Here is a 17803-nt window from a genome sequence, read left to right on the forward strand (position 1 = left end):
TTTTAGTGGTTATATTGCTGGAATATCACACACTGACTCACTGTATGACTCTTCAGTTTGAGTCTCCATCTAGTGTTCATTATTGTAATGAATCCTGAACCTCTATTATTCTATTCTGTTCTGCATCACACATGCACTCTACTGTACGTCTCACGAAGGCCTCACATCTTTACTGATATCTGATGATTTTGTCTCTCTCTGGAATTCTTTATTACTGTATCTGTGAGGCTGCTTATCCTAAAATATATTTTTATTCTGTGTGTGTGTGTGTGTGTGTGTGTGTGTGTGAGAGAGAGAGAGAGTTAACAAATTCTTACACAGTAAACTGGTTCTTATTTCACTTTATTGTGATTTGGAAAAAAGTCATTTTTTACATAGTCATCATTATTTCTCTTCTATATAATAGCAGGTATTATTATAGTCAATCCTCTATTATAGTTTTTTTCCTCAAAAGCTAAAGCTGTGACAACAAATAAGAATAAACATTTGGTCCTTAAATGTGCAATCTAGGCAACATGGTATTAGAGGGAAAAACTCAGACATAATCTCACTATCGGCACAAAACAGTAAAGAACGGCACTGGACACGACAGAAGAGAGAGAGAGAGAGAGAGAGAGAGAGAGAGAGAGAGAGAGAGATTCGTTCTGACTAGTGTGCGTCTGTGTGCGGCTACAGTAGAACACATCAGATGTGTGTGTGATAGACAAACAGAGACACTGACAGATCTGTCTGAAGCTAAAGCGCTGCATTGCACTCGCAACACATGATATAAACAAACACACAGCAGCGAGTTAGAATAGGAACTTAATAGTCATTTAGTCCAAAACTAACATCAAACACCTGAGACCACAAACTACTGATGGATACAGAATATTCATACACATTTATATTCTTGACAGTCTTTTCACACCTGTGATGAGCATTGTAAGTTACCTAAAGGCAAATTTATATTTTGGTGACTAAAAAGATGACGTTTGAAACCAAGAGATACATTTCACCCTGGCCATCCCTTAAAATGTGCAATTTAATCTTATTGTCTATTGTCTTATTGACTCTATGTGATCTTTAAACGTGTTCTTGCTCTTATGATGCACAATGATCAGAAGGACATTTTATTTAGTTCTACAATCCAGTCTCAAAGGTAAGTGACCTAAGCAGTTAACAGTTCGCCATGACAGTGATATTACATGATAAACATTATAAATGTTATACTGACAGGTAATCACTGGCTAATATGTTAATGAATAAAAGTACACAAAACAGAACATAATAAATTCATTTTGTTCTGTAGAAATATGTTTTCTACACAACTCACTATGTACAACGCACCATAGTTTATAGGCAGTGAAATCTACATGAACACAAACGTAACGTGTCAAACAGGGTTTATTATTATTTCAATATGGCGTCTGAGAATGTTTGGACAGATTACATTATTCTACTCAAGATAAAAAACTTGAGCTCAGTTATTTGCTCTTAAAAATTTGTTTTTACTGTGATTCTAATAGTGTGAGAAAACGGTAATAATGACAGAATGTGTTCAAAAATTCCCCAGCTGGTGTTCTGCATAGAGAATTCTACACACTGAATGAAAGGCTGTGTTTTTACATCTGATTCTCTGGCAGTGGACGTTTCTACTCGCCTGAAAATGCTGTTTGTGATGATAAAATATGACTAGTGTTCATTTGATCCCATTGAAAGCTGATTTAAGGCTAACGTCCTGACGAAAAGTGCTCTGTTAAAAGACCTACTGCTGATTGTACTCTCTTACTCTAGCATTATACAGCGTTGACACAGATACAGCTCAATGTTCTGAAAGTACATTCGCTTGAAGATTATCAGCAACGTTTTTTGGCAAATGACAGAATTTGTATCTAAACTATCAAAGATTAAAATCTTTCATCTATCAGATGAATAGTATTAAGGTCTAATAAGAGCATCTGACACTCATTAGAGTTTCCAGCTCTACTGTTTGGTAGAATGTGTTCAGTAGTACAAACTAGTTTCTTTACTCCCCCATGCAGCTATAGAATAGTGGACATGACCTGGACAATGAAGAATATTTATAAACACACTAGTTCTACTAGTGAATCAAACATTTTTAGTTGTTTTTTGGACCTTGATTCATGGGAGAAAAATGGAAAATCTTCCAACGGTCAGCACAACAACTCTAACCCGGACCCGGATCAGATATTTGCCTCAGTGTCCACTTACTCATCACAAGTTAGCAGGTCTTTTTGACTTTCTATGTCTGAGGCAAGTCCTGGATTTTCCTTTCATCTTTTGGTGAAGAGGAGGTGGAAATGGCAGAGGAGGCCTGGAGGGCTGTTGACGAGGAGGCAAAGGGTATGGAAATGGTAGATGAACTTACAATAGGAATGACTGGAGTGGGAATAACATTTATGGTCTGAGTGTGTGTAGCAGCAGGGGACGGACTGTGTGCGGGAGAATGTGATGCAGTTAAAGGTGCAGCAGCAGGAGAATGTGATGCAGTTAAAGGTGCAGCAGCAGGAGATGGACTGAGAGCAGGAGAATGTGATGCAGTTAAAGATGCAGCAGCAGGGGACGGACTGTGTGCAGTGGAATGCGATGCAGTTAAAGATGCAGCAGCAGGGGATGGACTGTGTGCAGTGGAATGCAATGCAGTTAAAGGTGCAGCAGCAGGAGATGGACTGACTGCAGGAGAACGTGATGCAGCTGAAGATGCAGCAGGTGGAGATGGACTGAGAGCAGGAGAATGTGATGCAGTTAAAGGTGCAGCAGCGGGAGACGGACTGAGTGCAGGAGAACGTGATGCAGCTGAAGATGCAGCAGCGGGAGACCGACTGAGTGCAGGAGAATGTGATGCAGTTAAAGGTGCAGCAGCTGGAGACGGACTGAGTGCAGGAGAATGTGATGCAGTTGAAGATGCAGCAGCTGGAGATGGACTGAGTGCAGGAGAATGTGATGAAGTTGAAGATGCAGCAGCGGGAGACAGACTGAGTGCAGGAGAATGTGATGCAGCTGAAGATGCAGCAGCGGGAGACCGACTGAGTGCAGGAGAATGTGATGCAGTTAAAGGTGCAGCAGCGGGAGATGGACTGAGTGCAGGAGAATGTGATGCAGTTGAAGATGCAGCAGATGGAGACCGACTGAGTGCAGGAGAATGTGATGCAGTTAAAGGTGCAGCAGCGGGGGCTTTGGCAGATGGAGTTTGTTTGAAGGCAGGGGTTTGGGTAGGAGCAGGAGCTTGGGATGGAATAAAGGTCTGTGTGGTTGGGGTTTGTACAGGTGTCTGGGAAGGGGTTAGAACAGGGGATGAACATCCACTTTGAGTGGGGGTACTGATGGGAGTTGAGTTTTGGCTTTGATTGAAGCCTGGTGATCGGGCTAAAGAAGTTCCTAGAACCTGGGAACCAGAAGCTGAGATCTGGATTGCAGCACTCTGACTCAGAGTTTTAGCTGGAGTTTGCATTGATGTTTGGGTGTGAACTGGACTATAAACTGAAGTGTTGGACTGAGTTTGTGCAGCTGTGGGGATGTGGAAAGAAATTGGACATCTAGCTTGGGACAGAGTTTGAACAGCAGCTGTTGTTTTAGACTGGGTGACAGCTGATGCTTGAGTTTGGTTAGAGGTCTGCACCAGGACTTGAACAGGGGTTGGCATTCTTGTCTGGGTGGGAGTTTGAATTGTAGTTTGAATTGGGGTTGGTGTTCTGGTTTGGGTAGGGGTTTGAATGGGAGTTTGAGAAGGAGTTACGGTTGGCGTTGAATTAGTGGTGTAAGACAACGGTGATGGGGGTGTCTGAGAGAGTTTGGTTTGGGCATTTTGTGCCAAAGAGGGGCCAGAAGATGAAGTTGAAGAAGTGGAGATAAACTGAGAAGGAGGGCAGAGTGAGGGTGGAGGAGAGGTTGAGGGAGGAGTCGGAATTGCAGAGCCAGGTTTGAGCTGCTGGATTTGAGGGGCACCTATACCAGAGGGTGTGAAGACTGAAGGGGGGTTGGTGGAACAAAGGGGAGTCTGTTTTGAGGAGGAGAAGGGGGCAAGGGGTGATGGAGTAGATCCTAGTGCTGATGTGAGTGGAGGTGCATGTGCCAGCTGGGAGGGCATCAGCAGGGGTGTGTGTGTGATGGGTGTTTGTGTGACCTTAGCTTGTGGAGCATTCGAATACAGAACACCTGCACTGCCTCCTCTACCAAGTCCTGATGACATAAGGAAGGGTGCCGGCAGCAAGTTCCCTCCAGAGGCCTTACGATGGAGAGGTGGGTGAGGCTGTACACCGGCCCAGCCACGATGAGGCAGAGTTGGTTGAGAGGCCGAGAGCAGTCTGGCCTCCTGAGTAAGTCGGCCAATCATTGGGAGACCCTGGGTGCTGCCTCCTCCAACATGACGCAGTAATGCCTCTTTAGCCCCCTGCTGACAAGAGCCAATACTTCGTCCTTCAACAGACACTGCTGCAATGGCTGAGGAGGGAAGCACAACTTTATGGAGAGGTGATGTCTGACTCCCTCCCGTGGGCTCTATGTGAAAGCGGGGACTGTGATGAAGAGTCCTGCCAGCCTGCAGAGGGGCAGGAACTGTCGATGCAGGTGTGGGTGGGGTCCTTGCAGCACCTCCACCTGCTGCAGGAGCCACTCCCACAGCGGTTGGTCCCATGGCAGAGGGGGAGGGTGTTGGAGTTACAGATGACGGGAATCCTCGGGGGGGGAGTCCACCCATCAAAGCTATTAGGGAGCTAAAGGACTGCCGAGGGTGCAGTATGGGTGGACGGGGCGGTGAAAGAGGGCAAGTTGAGGGGGAGGGTGAGATGGGAAGGAAAATGGCGGCTCCCAGCGCATGTTGCTGCTGTAGCTGCTGCTGTAACTGCTGCTGTTGCTGCTGCTGATGCATCAAGGCGATTGCCACATTGGTTGTGGCAGCCGCAGTCTGGAGGGGGGCGTGGACCAGCGGCGCCCAGATCACCGGATGAGTGCAAGGCGAGACTGTGCCTCCGCTGCGGTTGCCAGCGGCAATGTCCTGCATGGTGGGCATACTGTCGTGCTTAACGATCTGCTGAACCAACATGCTGTCACAAGAACCCAAGCCGGCACCGCCTGCACCGCCACCGCGGCTGCCTCCGCCCCGTCCCAAACTGCTGCCCGACATGGATCCTCCCTGAGAGGTCTTGCGCAACAATATGGAGTTCTTCTTACCTGCGAGACAACAGGAGAGAAATGTGAACGAACAAAATGTGCATGTAAACGAGCAAAAAGTTAGATATTCTTCTAGGCTCTGTGTAGTACATTTAGGTTTTGTTCAGCATGAAAGAAAAGGGATTATGGGTAGGAAGGTATTACCAATCCGATTGAGTCTGTCAGCTGCCACAGTCTCGAAGGCCCGTCTCATCATGGGGTGCTCTTCCAAAACCTCATTGAAACTGTCCACACTCAGAGAGTAAAGTCGACAGTACGTGTCTGCTCGGACGCTTGCTGTCCTCCTACCACGGGTCAACAGACAGATCTCTGTGTGACAGACAGAGCCCGCACGTTTACAAATGACAGATTTCTACATTTAATACTTCAAACTGCTCCTGAAAAGTTCAAACCTGAAGACATTTACCTCCTACCTATTCATTTGGCAGACGCTTTTATCCAAAGCGATTTACAGTGAATTTAAGTTGTATCAGTATGTGTGTTCCCTGGGTTCAAACCCACGACCTTTGCCTTTCTAGCACAATGCTCTACCATTTGAGCTACAGGAAAACTCACCACCAAAATACGAGCCATCACTGAGTTTGGTTTCCTTGTTGCCGCGTGTCAGAACGCTGACCCGACCGTGCTGGATGAAATACATTTTACGGCCGACGGTTCCCTCACGAATGATGAAGTCGTTGGGCTGAAACACTTCAAACTTAAGTTTGGTAAGGACCGCCGTCACGAAGTTGGGATCAGCGTTAGCGAAAAGCGGCATGTTAGCCACCAGACTGCGGCAGTTAAAGCTCACAATTTCCTGTTTAAAATAACAGAGCATCATTTAGTTTCAGTTTGTTTATAAATAACAATAAATACTCACTTTGTGTCTCCATTTTAAATGTTTTCTTTGTTGTAAATTTGTTGAAAGGTCATGCGAGCACTAATATGGGATTGTCAGTTTATGTGCCCACAAATAAAAACATTATTTTCATTTATTTGTATCTGTTTTATTTACATCTATACAGTATATTGTTTCTTGTGTTACTTCACTTGAACAAAAATAAAAACTAATAAAAATGTTTAACGTTATATGTTTATGAGTGTGGTGGATGTGTGGACACAGACCTCCTTTAACGGCTCGCTCAACTCTCCCAGAATGTTGTCCTCATCAAACATCTTTCCCTGATATCGATGTTCATAATACTCGTGGATTTTCTGTCTGACATCTGCTGGTAGTTTATGAAATGACATGTACTGCTCCACCTGCTTATACTATACAACACAAAGAGAGAAACACAACACCAGTTATTCATGATATATAAATATCTTCATCATTTTATGAAAACATTACATTGATAAACATCTATGTACAGTACAATCAACTGTAAAAAATGCATGTGTGTATATTTATAGATGTGTACACAGGTGACAGGGGCCATTGGCGACAGGAATTGCTCAACTTTATGCAAATGATGAGCGACTTTCGGGAGCGACTACCAATAGGAGTAAAGCAGCGGATCTCACGTCATCCGTCTCTCGTCAGTTACTGCTGGGTTAGGCCCGATTCACATTTCGCGTCTTTTCCGAGCGCATATTCGTTATTTTAAATGTAAACGCGCAGCAGGCGCGTGCAAATAGGGGGCGACGCGGTCGCGACACACATGCGGATCATTTGAAGAGAGAAAGCAGCGCGGCTCGCATCTTTTCCGCACAGTTTTAGACGCGAAATGTGAATCAGGCCTTAGTAATCATTCTCTCTGTAGCGGCAGCAGTGTTATTTTAAAAAAAATGCCAGAGGATAACTGGCTCTCCCGGTTGAGTCTGGTCTCTACCAAGGTTTATTTTCTCCTCTCTTCTACACCTATACATCTATGGTGAAGTGTTGGTTCCTTGCCACCGTTGCTACTGGGTTACTCACTGAGAGACTGCCGACTTTGCTTGATCCAATAAACAATTTACATTTAACAACTTAAATTGCGTCAACATACTTGAACTTTATTATTCTTTCTCCACGTTTTGGTATTGTTGCAAATTGTTCTGGTATATTGTAATTTTAGGTGTCCAGTCCTGATAATAATAATATACCTAAATTAAATAATATACTTGATAACTGAACAATTGACAGTTTCTGATTAAATTGAATTTTTTTCCCTTTTTCTCTTTATCTTATTATTGTTTTTTAAAAATTAATTATGTGTGTAAAGCTGGTTTGCAACAATTAAAATGGTAAAAAGCGCCCTATAAATAAATATTAAGTTGAATTGAATGAATGAATATACTGAATCTGAATTAAATTGTTTTAGTAAATGGGCATAAATTGGGAGTGAGACAGATGAGTTTCTCGCTCATGAGTGTTTCACCTTCTCTTGATACTGTCGTCGAGAAGAGTCCAGTGACTGGATGAGAGCCGTGGCGTGCCCGATGAACATGGCATAGCAGGTGGCACCCACAATCATGCTCAACATGGTCAACCAAACATCCGTCATGCCCTCCGGAGCCTGAGCGCCGTAACCGATGCACAGCATGTGACTCATGGCTTTGAAGAGAGCGTACGAGTACTGCATGCCCCACGTTTCATTCTGAGACACACACACACACAGATGAAAGTGTGCTTTTATTACGTCTTTTAGCCACTCTTCACTGTCTGTCTGTGAGCTCTGTTCAGTTCATGCTGCTCGATGTGTCTGTTGTGTTCTGATAATATTCTTAAAGATGTTTACTGATGTCTTTACTGTGAGGTGACGGATCTCCCCTGGTAACATTCCACACACGTCAGGAGGAGATTTTCCCTGTCGCTGTCGCTTGTGTTGACCTGAGACTAAAGTTTGAGACCTATCTTATGATGCTGTTCAGATAAATCTGAAGTATCACAGAAAGAAAAATATGCTAATGAAACCTAAATATGAAACCATTATGTCAAATTTAATATGCAAAAATATCATCTGGTGAGCAAACTAACAGGAAAGCATTGCGAGTAGAGAGTTATGTATAGTTTTCTTCCGTTTAAACACCGTGAATATACAAAATACATTTACTTCTATGCTATAGTGCATTTAAGCTATACATCTGATCAAGCTTTCCTGTGGCTCAGTGGTTAGAGCGTGCGCTAACAACGCCAAGGTCATGGGTTGGATCCCAGGGGATTGCATATACTTAAAAACAAATGTATAGGATAATGCAATGTAAGTTGCTTTGGATAAAAGCGTCTGCCAAATGTGTACATGTAAATGTGTGTGTTCCCTGGGAATCAAACCCATGAATTTTTGTGCTACTAATGCAATGCTTTACCAACAGAGATACAGGAAAATCTACACATGACTAAACAATGTCCAACACTGAAGCAGATTCACAGAAATCCAGCACACACACAACCCTTTCATGAGGTCACACACACAGATCACAGGTGACGGACACAGAACACATGTTAAATTCTCTCTCCAGTCTGAATGAGATCTGCTGCTGTTTGTGAATGATTTTATGTTTATAATTGACTCAACACACAAATGATAAAGACTAAAATAACCTCTGAGCATCTGCTGCCTGGCAACTATTACCATGACAACAGCCGTGGAAACCCTAATGTGCAGTGAGTCAGCTTCATGTGTGTGTGTGTGTGTGTGTGTGTGTGTGTGTGTGTGTGTGTGAACGAGAACACACATTCACACTCATAAACACACACACACCCTCAAACACACACTCATAAGCATACACAAACACACATGTCTGGTTTATTATCTCCGTGGGGACAGTCCATAGGCGTAATGTTTTTATACTGTACAAACTGTATATTCTATCCCCTATCCCTAACCCAACCCCTAAACCTAAAGATCATAGAACACTTTTTGCATTTTTAGATTTGTAAAAAATATTGTTCTGTACAATTTATAAGCTTTTGTGCCCATGAGGACCTCAATTTTGGTCCCCACGGTGACATGAGTCCCCATGTGTTGGTGTGTATTCAGGTTTAGGTCCCCACCGGGATATACAAACATGAACACACACACACAGCACATGTTAAATTCTGACTAAATCAATGACAGACAAGAGAACAGAATGAGTGATTGAAAGTGTTTGAGTCGTGTCGACACACTGTAAACTGTCTCACCACCATGTTGTTTTTGGAGACCCAGCAGTCATACGGGAAATCCTGCAGCATGGGCACCAGAAACTGCAGACAGCCGTCCCAATGACACAACAACAGCATCATGCCGATCAGATTGACAATCCGCACCATCGCACTGGCCAGATCATACGTCATGTGAAAGATCTGTGTGACAAAACACAAACCGTGGCCACCACACACACACACAATAGTCATGTGATCACCCGTCTGTCTGTGTGTGTGTGTGTGTGTGTGTCTCACCTCCTCCCACTGGTGGATATATCGTATGAGTCGAGACAGACGCAACAATCGCAGCAAACTCAGAATCTTTGTGAATCGAACAATCCGCAGTGCTCGAGCGGTCCGATACACCTGCAAGAGAGAGAGAAGAAGATCTAATGGAAAGCACACAAACCCAGATCAGACCAGATCAAACCGAACAAACAGACTAACCTCCGAGTCCAGCCGAGCCTCCAGATCCACCATCAGGAAGATGTAATCCACTGGGATCGAGGACACAAAATCCACGAGGAACCAGCTCTTTAGGTAACGCTGACGGATGGCTTTAGGGTCCAGCAGGATCTCTGTGCTGTCCTCTTTCACGATACCTGTCCGAAAATTCAGAACCAGATCCACCAGGAAGAGCGTGTCTGACACCACATTAAAAAGGATCCACGGAGCCGTGTTCTCGTCCTGGAAGAACGTGATGCCCACCGGAAGAATGATGAGATTCCCCACCATCAGTAAGAGCATCAGGAGGTCCCAATAAAACCTGCAGACAGACAGACAGTCAGAGGGAAAGACAGACATAGAGACAGACAGACAGACCGACCAGACAGATGACAAACAGAAAGACAGACAGAGGGACAGACAAAAGGACAGATAGACAGACATTGGGACAGGACATACAGACAGACAGACAGACATTGGGACAGACACTGAGACAGACAGACAGTAAGACAGATAGAAGGACAGACAGTGAGACAGACAGACAGACAGACAGACAGACAGTGAGACAGACAGACAGACAGTGAGACAGATAGAAGGACAGACAGTGAGACAGACAAGACAGACAGACAGACAGTGAGACAGACAGGCAGGCAGACAGACAGACAGACAGTGAGACAGATAGAAGGACAGACAGTGAGACAGACAAGACAGTGAGACAGACAGACAGACAGACAGTGAGACAGACAGGCAGGCAGACAGACAGACAGACAGACAGTGAGACAGATAGAAGGACAGACAGTGAGACAGACAAGACAGTGAGACAGACAGACAGACAGACAGTGAGACAGACAGGCAGGCAGACAGACAGACAGACAGACAGACAGTGAGACAGATAGAAGGACAGACAGTGAGACAGACAGACAGACAGACAGACAAAGGGAAAGACATGACATTCATTTTACACATTAAGATGACACTTTATGCTCAACAGAAACAGTAGCTATAGTGTAAAACTCTCTCCCATACAAAAGAAAAATCACAGATGAGATCTCTTTAATATCTCAGTTATTGCTCCTAGACATCAATGAGATTCAATGGAGAGCAAATGGAAACTTGTTTAAGTCTCATGTGCGTCTCAGATATTTCTCCTGAGAAAGAGTCAGAAATCTGACAAATGTGTGTGTCATGAGAGTTTGAGAAGAGATGTCAAAGATGTGTCAAACTGAGCTCAGATTGGTCTGCAATCAAACGTCAATATTATTGAAGATCTCAATATCACCTCAAACATTTCTCATCACATTTATCCAAATCCAGATGATTTTACATTCATTTTACACCTCCATACTCTTCATGTGTTTCAACAATTACACTCTCGTTAGATTTGTTTTTATTTCTCCTGAGAAGCAATTGAGACTAAAATGAAAGACAACTGAAAACTCCATCAAACCTCCTGAGATATGAAAGAGAATCCTCTGAGCATGAACATTCTCATCCGTCTGTGGTAATGAGATCAATGATGACGTGCTGCATGGAGTGATTACACAGACATCAGCTGATCATCAACATCCTCCCTGTCTACACCACAGAGACCAAGTGAAAACTCTTATACCAGATTATTATTTTTGATTATACTGTATGTAAGATAAAGATGATGTGCAGGTGTAACTGCAGCAGAGACCGTGAGAAAATAATATAGCATCACATATAAAACCATAACAGTGCACACACCTCTCTCTCGCTCATTTCTGTATTCATAGCTCCAGTTGAAGATAATTGGACGGTTATGTGATTGAATAATACATAATAAATACACTGAATGAATAATGCAGCAGCAGATGATGAATATTTGATTCATATTCATCATCTGATAGCAGACAGACTCGTGGTGCTCATGTGCATATTCACACGCTGTGACTTCTCAAACAACCCACATCACATCACGTGTGTGTCTTTAACATAATGCAGAACACATTTAAACTGGCGGTGTGAAAAGAAAAGAAGTGAAAGGGAATGACTTTCATCATTTACTCAAACCTGCATGAGTTTCTTTCTCCTTCAGAACACAAAAGAAGATACTTTGGAGAACAACATTGAACTCTATTGACTACCACTGAGACATTTCTCATAATATCTTCTCTTGTAGTCCACTGAAGAAAGTCTCACATACAGATTTACAACCACATGAGGGAGACTATTATGTTTATGTTTACTTCAAAGCGCTCGCATGGTAAGGATGAAAGTGTGCTCAGGTGCGGATGGTAAAGTACAATGTGAGCGCAGGCCAGACGGGGAGTGGGGCCGATCGCGCTCGGGCTAATGTGAGTAGAGTTTGACCTAAGTGATTGTTAATATCACTGGTCTCTCTCTCAGTGGTTGTTTGGGTGTTTTATTAGTAAAGTGCACATCACTCATGTCCAGTGTTGGGCAGTAACACGTTACTGTAGTTTGATTACTTTTTTGGTAACCTAGTAATTTAACGCATTATAATTCCTAAAATAATCATTAGATTATAGTTCCAAGCCCAGGTAACTATACGTTACAGCTGCGTTACATCCTTTTATCATTTAAATTGTAAAAAGCGAAATAGCTTTTTCAAAGTCTGGATGCCTGATGTCATCAAACTGAAACGCGCCTGCGCGGAGAGTACTACCAAAGCCACTCCATGGAAAGCCTGCCACCTTAAGCTAAAAACTGGTAACGGCCGATGCTATCGCCGCGCAAGGAGACTAGACACCGGATATGATTGGCTGAGGTGCCTCTCGTGATCCATGTTAGCCTTTATGCTCCAATTGTAAGTATTACAGACCCACACATCTCCCTCTCACAAGACAATCTTTGCGAAAACAAACTCAGCATGGAGAGAGAAACGTATGCGTTCTGTAGCTGGAAATACAATCATTATTCTGAGTTTATTTCTGTCAAAGACAAGAACATTGTTGTGCGTTGTCGGTCATGTGGAAGTAAACAAACCCTCTCTGAAAACAAGCTGAAAGGGCAGTACAGCCCGGTTACACTTCTGGAGAAAGTGACGTCACCGGGCACGGCGAGCAATGAATCAACTTCTACTGTCCAGTGTCAGGCTGCTATTAGCAACATGTTGTGTTTTGTCAGACGAGTTTTTGCTGCTCTAACGCTGTTATATTTGTTAAATGACGAAGAAATCATCAGACTTTTTACATTATGGAGTATGCAGGTTTAGAAATACCAGTTAACATATGAATGTTTGAAGTTAAAATGTCACAGAGTTTAATTATTATTATTATTATTTATGACAGACTTTGGTATGGAATAAGCAGAAAGAATGTATTAAAAGAATTAAAGACGAGATAGAGTAGAGTATGCACTTCCCAATAAAGTTTAGTCTTGAGAAGGCTAAAGAGGTTATTTTGTGTTTTTGAGGGGTGGGGGTAGTAATGTAACTAATTACTTTTTAAATAAAGTAATCAGACCAGTAACTTGATTACTTTTAAAAGGAGTAATCAGTAATTTAATTACATTTCCAGAGTAACTTGCCCAACACTGCTCATGTCTAGCTTTCATTGGATTACACAAGATCAAATAAAAAGATGTAACCTCTAAGTAAATGTAACTTTGATCAGTTTGACTGTATCGACATTAGATATCGACATGGTTCCACTGGTGAACCTGCTAAGAACCGGTTTGCTTTTCCACGGGTTAGAGAGCCACAAGGGAGCGAGGTCATACGTCACTGACTACGTCTCATCTTTCCCAGCAACGTTAGCGCGGTAGCGCCAAACTTAAAACACCATCAACAATGGCGGACGTTGCGTTGCGTGTGATGTTCATGGCTTTGCGAGCATACATCTGCAGAGGACCAGAGTGCAAGAAAACAGTTTGTTTCTTCCTCAGACCAGTGTTGCTTTTGTTTTGCGTCCATCGTGAATTTAATTGAATTGAATTGAATTTCAAAAATGGCGGTCAGTGTTCGTCAGTGGTCACGGTAACCCCACCCCCAGCACCTGACGCAAGCAGTTCTTACTTCTAGCCAGAGGTGGACAGTAACGAAGTAAATTGACCTGAGTACTGTACTTAAGTACACTTTTTGAGTATCTGTACTTTACTTGAGTATTATTTTTTCTGAGTACTTGTACTTTAACTTCACTACATTTGAAAGACAAATATCATACTTTTTACTCCACTACATTTATAAAAAGGTCCAAAGTAGAAAATGGTTTCCATGCAGCGGGGTTTCCTGTGTGCGCAATTTATCTGGCTTGCGATCTCCCAGGACCTTTTACTGTTGCCAAGTATTTCAGTTTTTCTAAGCTCGCGTTTTTCCGGCAAGCTGTGAATGGCCATTTAGCAAAAAAATGTAGGCAAATCTGGCAACTCTCGGATCTTCCCGCTAAACTAATGTAAACGTAGGCGCTGCTACACCGTTGATAGCGCTCTAAAAAGGCAAATAGAACATTAAAAGATGAAAAAGGCACATGTTAAAGTGTGGTGTAATCATCTGTGGGTTACGATCAGTCAAAGATCGTAGAAACATTGTCATGAAAATGATCGGCATAACGGCTAAACGGTAAATAAGCATCACATACACCTTGAGCTACGCGTGCGTGTTAACTTCTGATCTGCTGCTATATCATTTAAAGCGATTTGGAAAATGAATGATGTTTTTACTGAAGTTACTATAGTTGAAGTATTTCTGTTGAAATAAAAACAATAGAACCCTGCCCAAAATACAACATAAAATGTAATGGATTTAATGGTTATAATGGGAATTGTAATATGGATTCTTGTTGTCTACTTGTAGGCTATGGGATGGATTCTATTGGTGGGATGGTACCCAAACACACTACAAAGAGGAATTTAATTTAAAAATCTCATTCTAATTAAAAAATTCATTGTTTTTTTTCAGCAGGGATGGTATTTGCAGTAAAACCACAGTATCCACAAATTTACCATTTTCTAAATATAGGAACCATACTCCAATTAATAATCTTTAGTAAAACCACAGCAACTAAAGCATAGTTTCATTATACTAGCTATCGTTTATGTTTGTAGTTAAATTATGGAAATACAAATGGTAATAAATCCAACAAACACATGGCTTCTACACTTTACTATTTACAAGAACCTTACTACTTACTGGTAAATTGCTGCTAAAACTGGTAAAGGGAATATACAAAATAAAAGAACACTGCTCATAAATACATATAGGCATAGGGGGCTAATGAGGATAATTAGGCTAAATGATCATACAGGATTATATCTAAACTAAACATATGTGTGCTAAACATATAAAGCTCTTAAAGGAGTTGCTCACTGCAAAATTTGCCCCCATTGACTTTCCATAGTAGGAACAAAAATGATTATGGAAAGTCAATGGGGGCAAATTTTGAAGTGAACTACTCCTTTAATACAACTGATACTGTGAGCTACTCAGTGTGTTCAGTAGGTTGCTTCAGAGGCATAAGGTATACGATAATAAAACAATGCACAACTGACATAAAGGAAATGTACTTTTAATACTTGAGTACTTTTAAAAGCACGTACTTCTGTACTTTTACTTAAGTAAGAATCTGTCTTTACAACTTTTACTCGTAGTGGAGTAATATTTGACCAGTAGTATCTGTACTTTCACTCAAGTAGGAAGTTGTGTACTTCGTCCACCACTGCTTCTAGCCCAGCAACGTTTCGGTGCTAGATAAGAACCACTTTTTCTGGTTCGGAGCTAGTGCTTTGCATGTGGAAAGACAAAGAACCGATTTGGAACTAGGCTCTGGCTCCGAACCAGCACCGAAACTGCCTTGGTGGAAAAGGGCTAGCAGTGACTCTCTGTCTCTCTCTCTCTCTCTGTGTGTGTGTGTGTGTGTGTGTGTAGGCTACCTGAAGTCGCTGTAGGGGTGTATGATCCAGGCTCCGGCTGATTTCAGTCTCTCCTGCTCCAGCGCCACGGCCTTGTGACTGCCGAACATGCGCAGCGAGAACTTGTTGACGCCCGGCTGCAGCATCGCCCCGAACTGCCGCTGGATGAACGTGGACTGGTTCGAGTAACTGTAATCTTCTCCGTCCAGACCCGGCGTGGCGTCCGGGCTCCCGGCCGCCGTCGTGGTGGTGGTATCGGGTCCGGCGGCCACCACGACCATTCCGGTGCCCGTGAAGGAGGTGGACGCCAGAGCGGCCCGGGAGACGGCAAAGCCCACGGAACGCTGCACGGTGGGCGGGGCCGAACCCGGGGCGGGCAGAGGGAGGGGGTGGAATGGCCCACCGTCGCGGGTCGAGCTCATGATAGACGGGCGGCGTCGCCCGGTTGGCGGCTCACCCCGGTCGCCCTCCAGGGATGCCTGTGAGAGGCGGTAACCGGGAGACGGCAGGCTGCTTTTACTGCGCCTTTTGGAGTCGCCGTTACGGACGGGCCGAGGGTCGGCAGAACCCGCAGCACCTTCCATACCGATGAGGAGAATACACACACGCACAGACGCACGCGCACAAACGCTTTCTCGGATGACCTGTTACGCTTCTGTCAGAAAAACGCGGATCTGTCGTTGGTTTATACAGAAGAATAATGAGCTCGCGTTAGTTTGACCTTAAAGCTGGTAAAACGACATTTGCTCCTTCACGCTTCCTCCAGTGGACGCCTCGCCACGCCGTCCTCCGACGCGTCCTCGTCATGTTCAAACGCCCTTGAGCCGCCGAATAAACGCGCGTCGACGACGCTCTCTTCGCCCTTGATGCGCCCGTCCGTCACTCCTCATAATTTCTCCCCTCACGCGCGTCCTTGAGGCCCGGCCGCTCCGAAACGCGCCGACATCACCGAAAGCGAGCCGTCACTGGTTCTGTGATCCGATCCGATCCAGGGATTCCCGCCTCCGGTTGTCACGGTGACGCCTCGCGCTGTCAGCTCGACATGTGCGGTTTTACAAGACACGGCACTTACAGGACACACGTCTGTCAATGACAAACGCACGCGCGCACATCGGTCAATGATCAGACGCGCGACGGCGCGTCATCATAATCAGACGCATGGAGATGCGCAACAGGAGAAACGGACCGAGAATTACCGGAGAAATTAACCGGAGCTCAAGAAGCGCGCGTCCGTCCTCGTGTCACAGAGCGCTTTTATTCCTATTCTTCTGCCTCCACTAACATCATCTCTATCCATCCCATAATAACAGCAGTCGCAGCAGTCAGATTCACTCTCATCAGATTCTACCTGTTGAGCTCACAGAAGGAGATCGTTAGATTCCTCGTGACGTCAAGGACGAATGAGATCTTAAATAAATATGTGAAATCAATGTCTGAGCACATGATGGTCTGTTGCCATGGCAGCAGCATCACTCTCGCACGCGAGCCCGACCGGCTTCACAGTTCTGCTGCTCAGGTATGAGCGCACGTCATCAGCGTGACGGGAGGAGAATCTGAGTGATAAAACATGAAGTGTATGTTTAAACAGTATAGAGAAAAACACGTCTGACGGAAAACTGACAGTGCAAACCTGCTGTGAGCTCCAGTCAGATTGAAACAAAATCAAACATAACATAATAACACAAGTGTCTTTTCACATCCTTTACCTTCATGTATTTAACGCTTTTTTAAAGAAATCAATAAAGCTTCTTAAATATAGAGTCTGTCGAGAGAGATGACTGTCATTTGTTTGTGGCTGCTGTCTGTCATTCTGATATTACGGTTATTCAAGCTGACACAAAACAGCCAAAACTAATTATGAAATAAAAAAAGAAATGCAGATGTAACGGAGGCCGCTGGTGAAGAGCTGTGCGGTGTGTGAACAACAGACAGACCCTATAGCGGGCATACTTGACTTTCCGCGTCCGTCTCGCGCACAAACGCGTCCATGCGGCTTCCTCCCAGCAAACACAGAACGTTCCCCTAACGTTAGTTTCTGGTTCCCAGAAAGTTTTTTAAAGGTTTGTTTTTGGTTATCTTTACGGAAATAAAACGTTAGTTTCATGGTTTCTATAACGTTAAGGTAACGTTATGGGAACCAGAAACTAACGTTCTATTAACGTAAAGAAAACTTTCCTGGAGAACCAAAAACGAACCTTAGAAAATAACGTTCTGAGAACCAAAAACTAACGTTAGGGGAACGTTCTGGGAACCAAAAATTGTTAGCTG

The 17803-nt window shown here is 43.8% G+C and overlaps 1 protein-coding gene across 2 annotated transcripts; it reads right to left on the reverse strand.

The window, feature by feature from the left end:
- Nucleotides 1-311: 311 nt before the first annotated feature.
- Nucleotides 312-17576, reverse strand: LOC130558100 (potassium/sodium hyperpolarization-activated cyclic nucleotide-gated channel 1-like). Of its 2 annotated transcripts, none has more exons than XM_057340336.1 (9): nt 15557-17576; nt 9707-10025; nt 9515-9625; nt 9257-9418; nt 7512-7730; nt 6277-6423; nt 5728-5968; nt 5317-5481; nt 312-5172 (listed from the first exon to the last, which is right to left on the reverse strand). In XM_057340336.1, exons 1-9 carry the CDS (start codon nt 16117-16119, stop codon nt 2246-2248), a joined length of 4854 nt encoding a protein of 1617 aa, XP_057196319.1. In that variant the 5' UTR covers nt 16120-17576; the 3' UTR covers nt 312-2245. The 2 variants fall into 2 exon arrangements, with proteins under 2 accessions (XP_057196319.1, XP_057196320.1); XM_057340337.1 differs by having other exon boundaries at nt 9707-10191; nt 15557-15672.
- Between the last annotated feature and the right edge of the window lie 227 nt (nt 17577-17803).

Source organism: Triplophysa rosa, linkage group LG8 (assembly GCF_024868665.1).
Source record: "Triplophysa rosa linkage group LG8, Trosa_1v2, whole genome shotgun sequence".
Lineage (NCBI taxonomy): Eukaryota > Metazoa > Chordata > Actinopteri > Cypriniformes > Nemacheilidae > Triplophysa > Triplophysa rosa.

Bases quoted from the DNA above. Each gene is read 5' to 3' on its own strand.
- LOC130558100 (XM_057340336.1), bottom strand. From the start codon at position 16,119: ATGGAAGGTGCTGCGGGTTCTGCCGACCCTCGGCCCGTCCGTAACGGC. The intron at 7,731-9,256 runs GTGAGACAGTTT...TGTGTGTCTCAG, and splicing joins TCTCCAAAAACAACATGGTG to AATGAAACGTGGGGCATGCA. The intron at 5,482-5,727 runs GTGAGTTTTCCT...TCTGTCACACAG, and splicing joins TGATGGCTCGTATTTTGGTG to AGATCTGTCTGTTGACCCGT.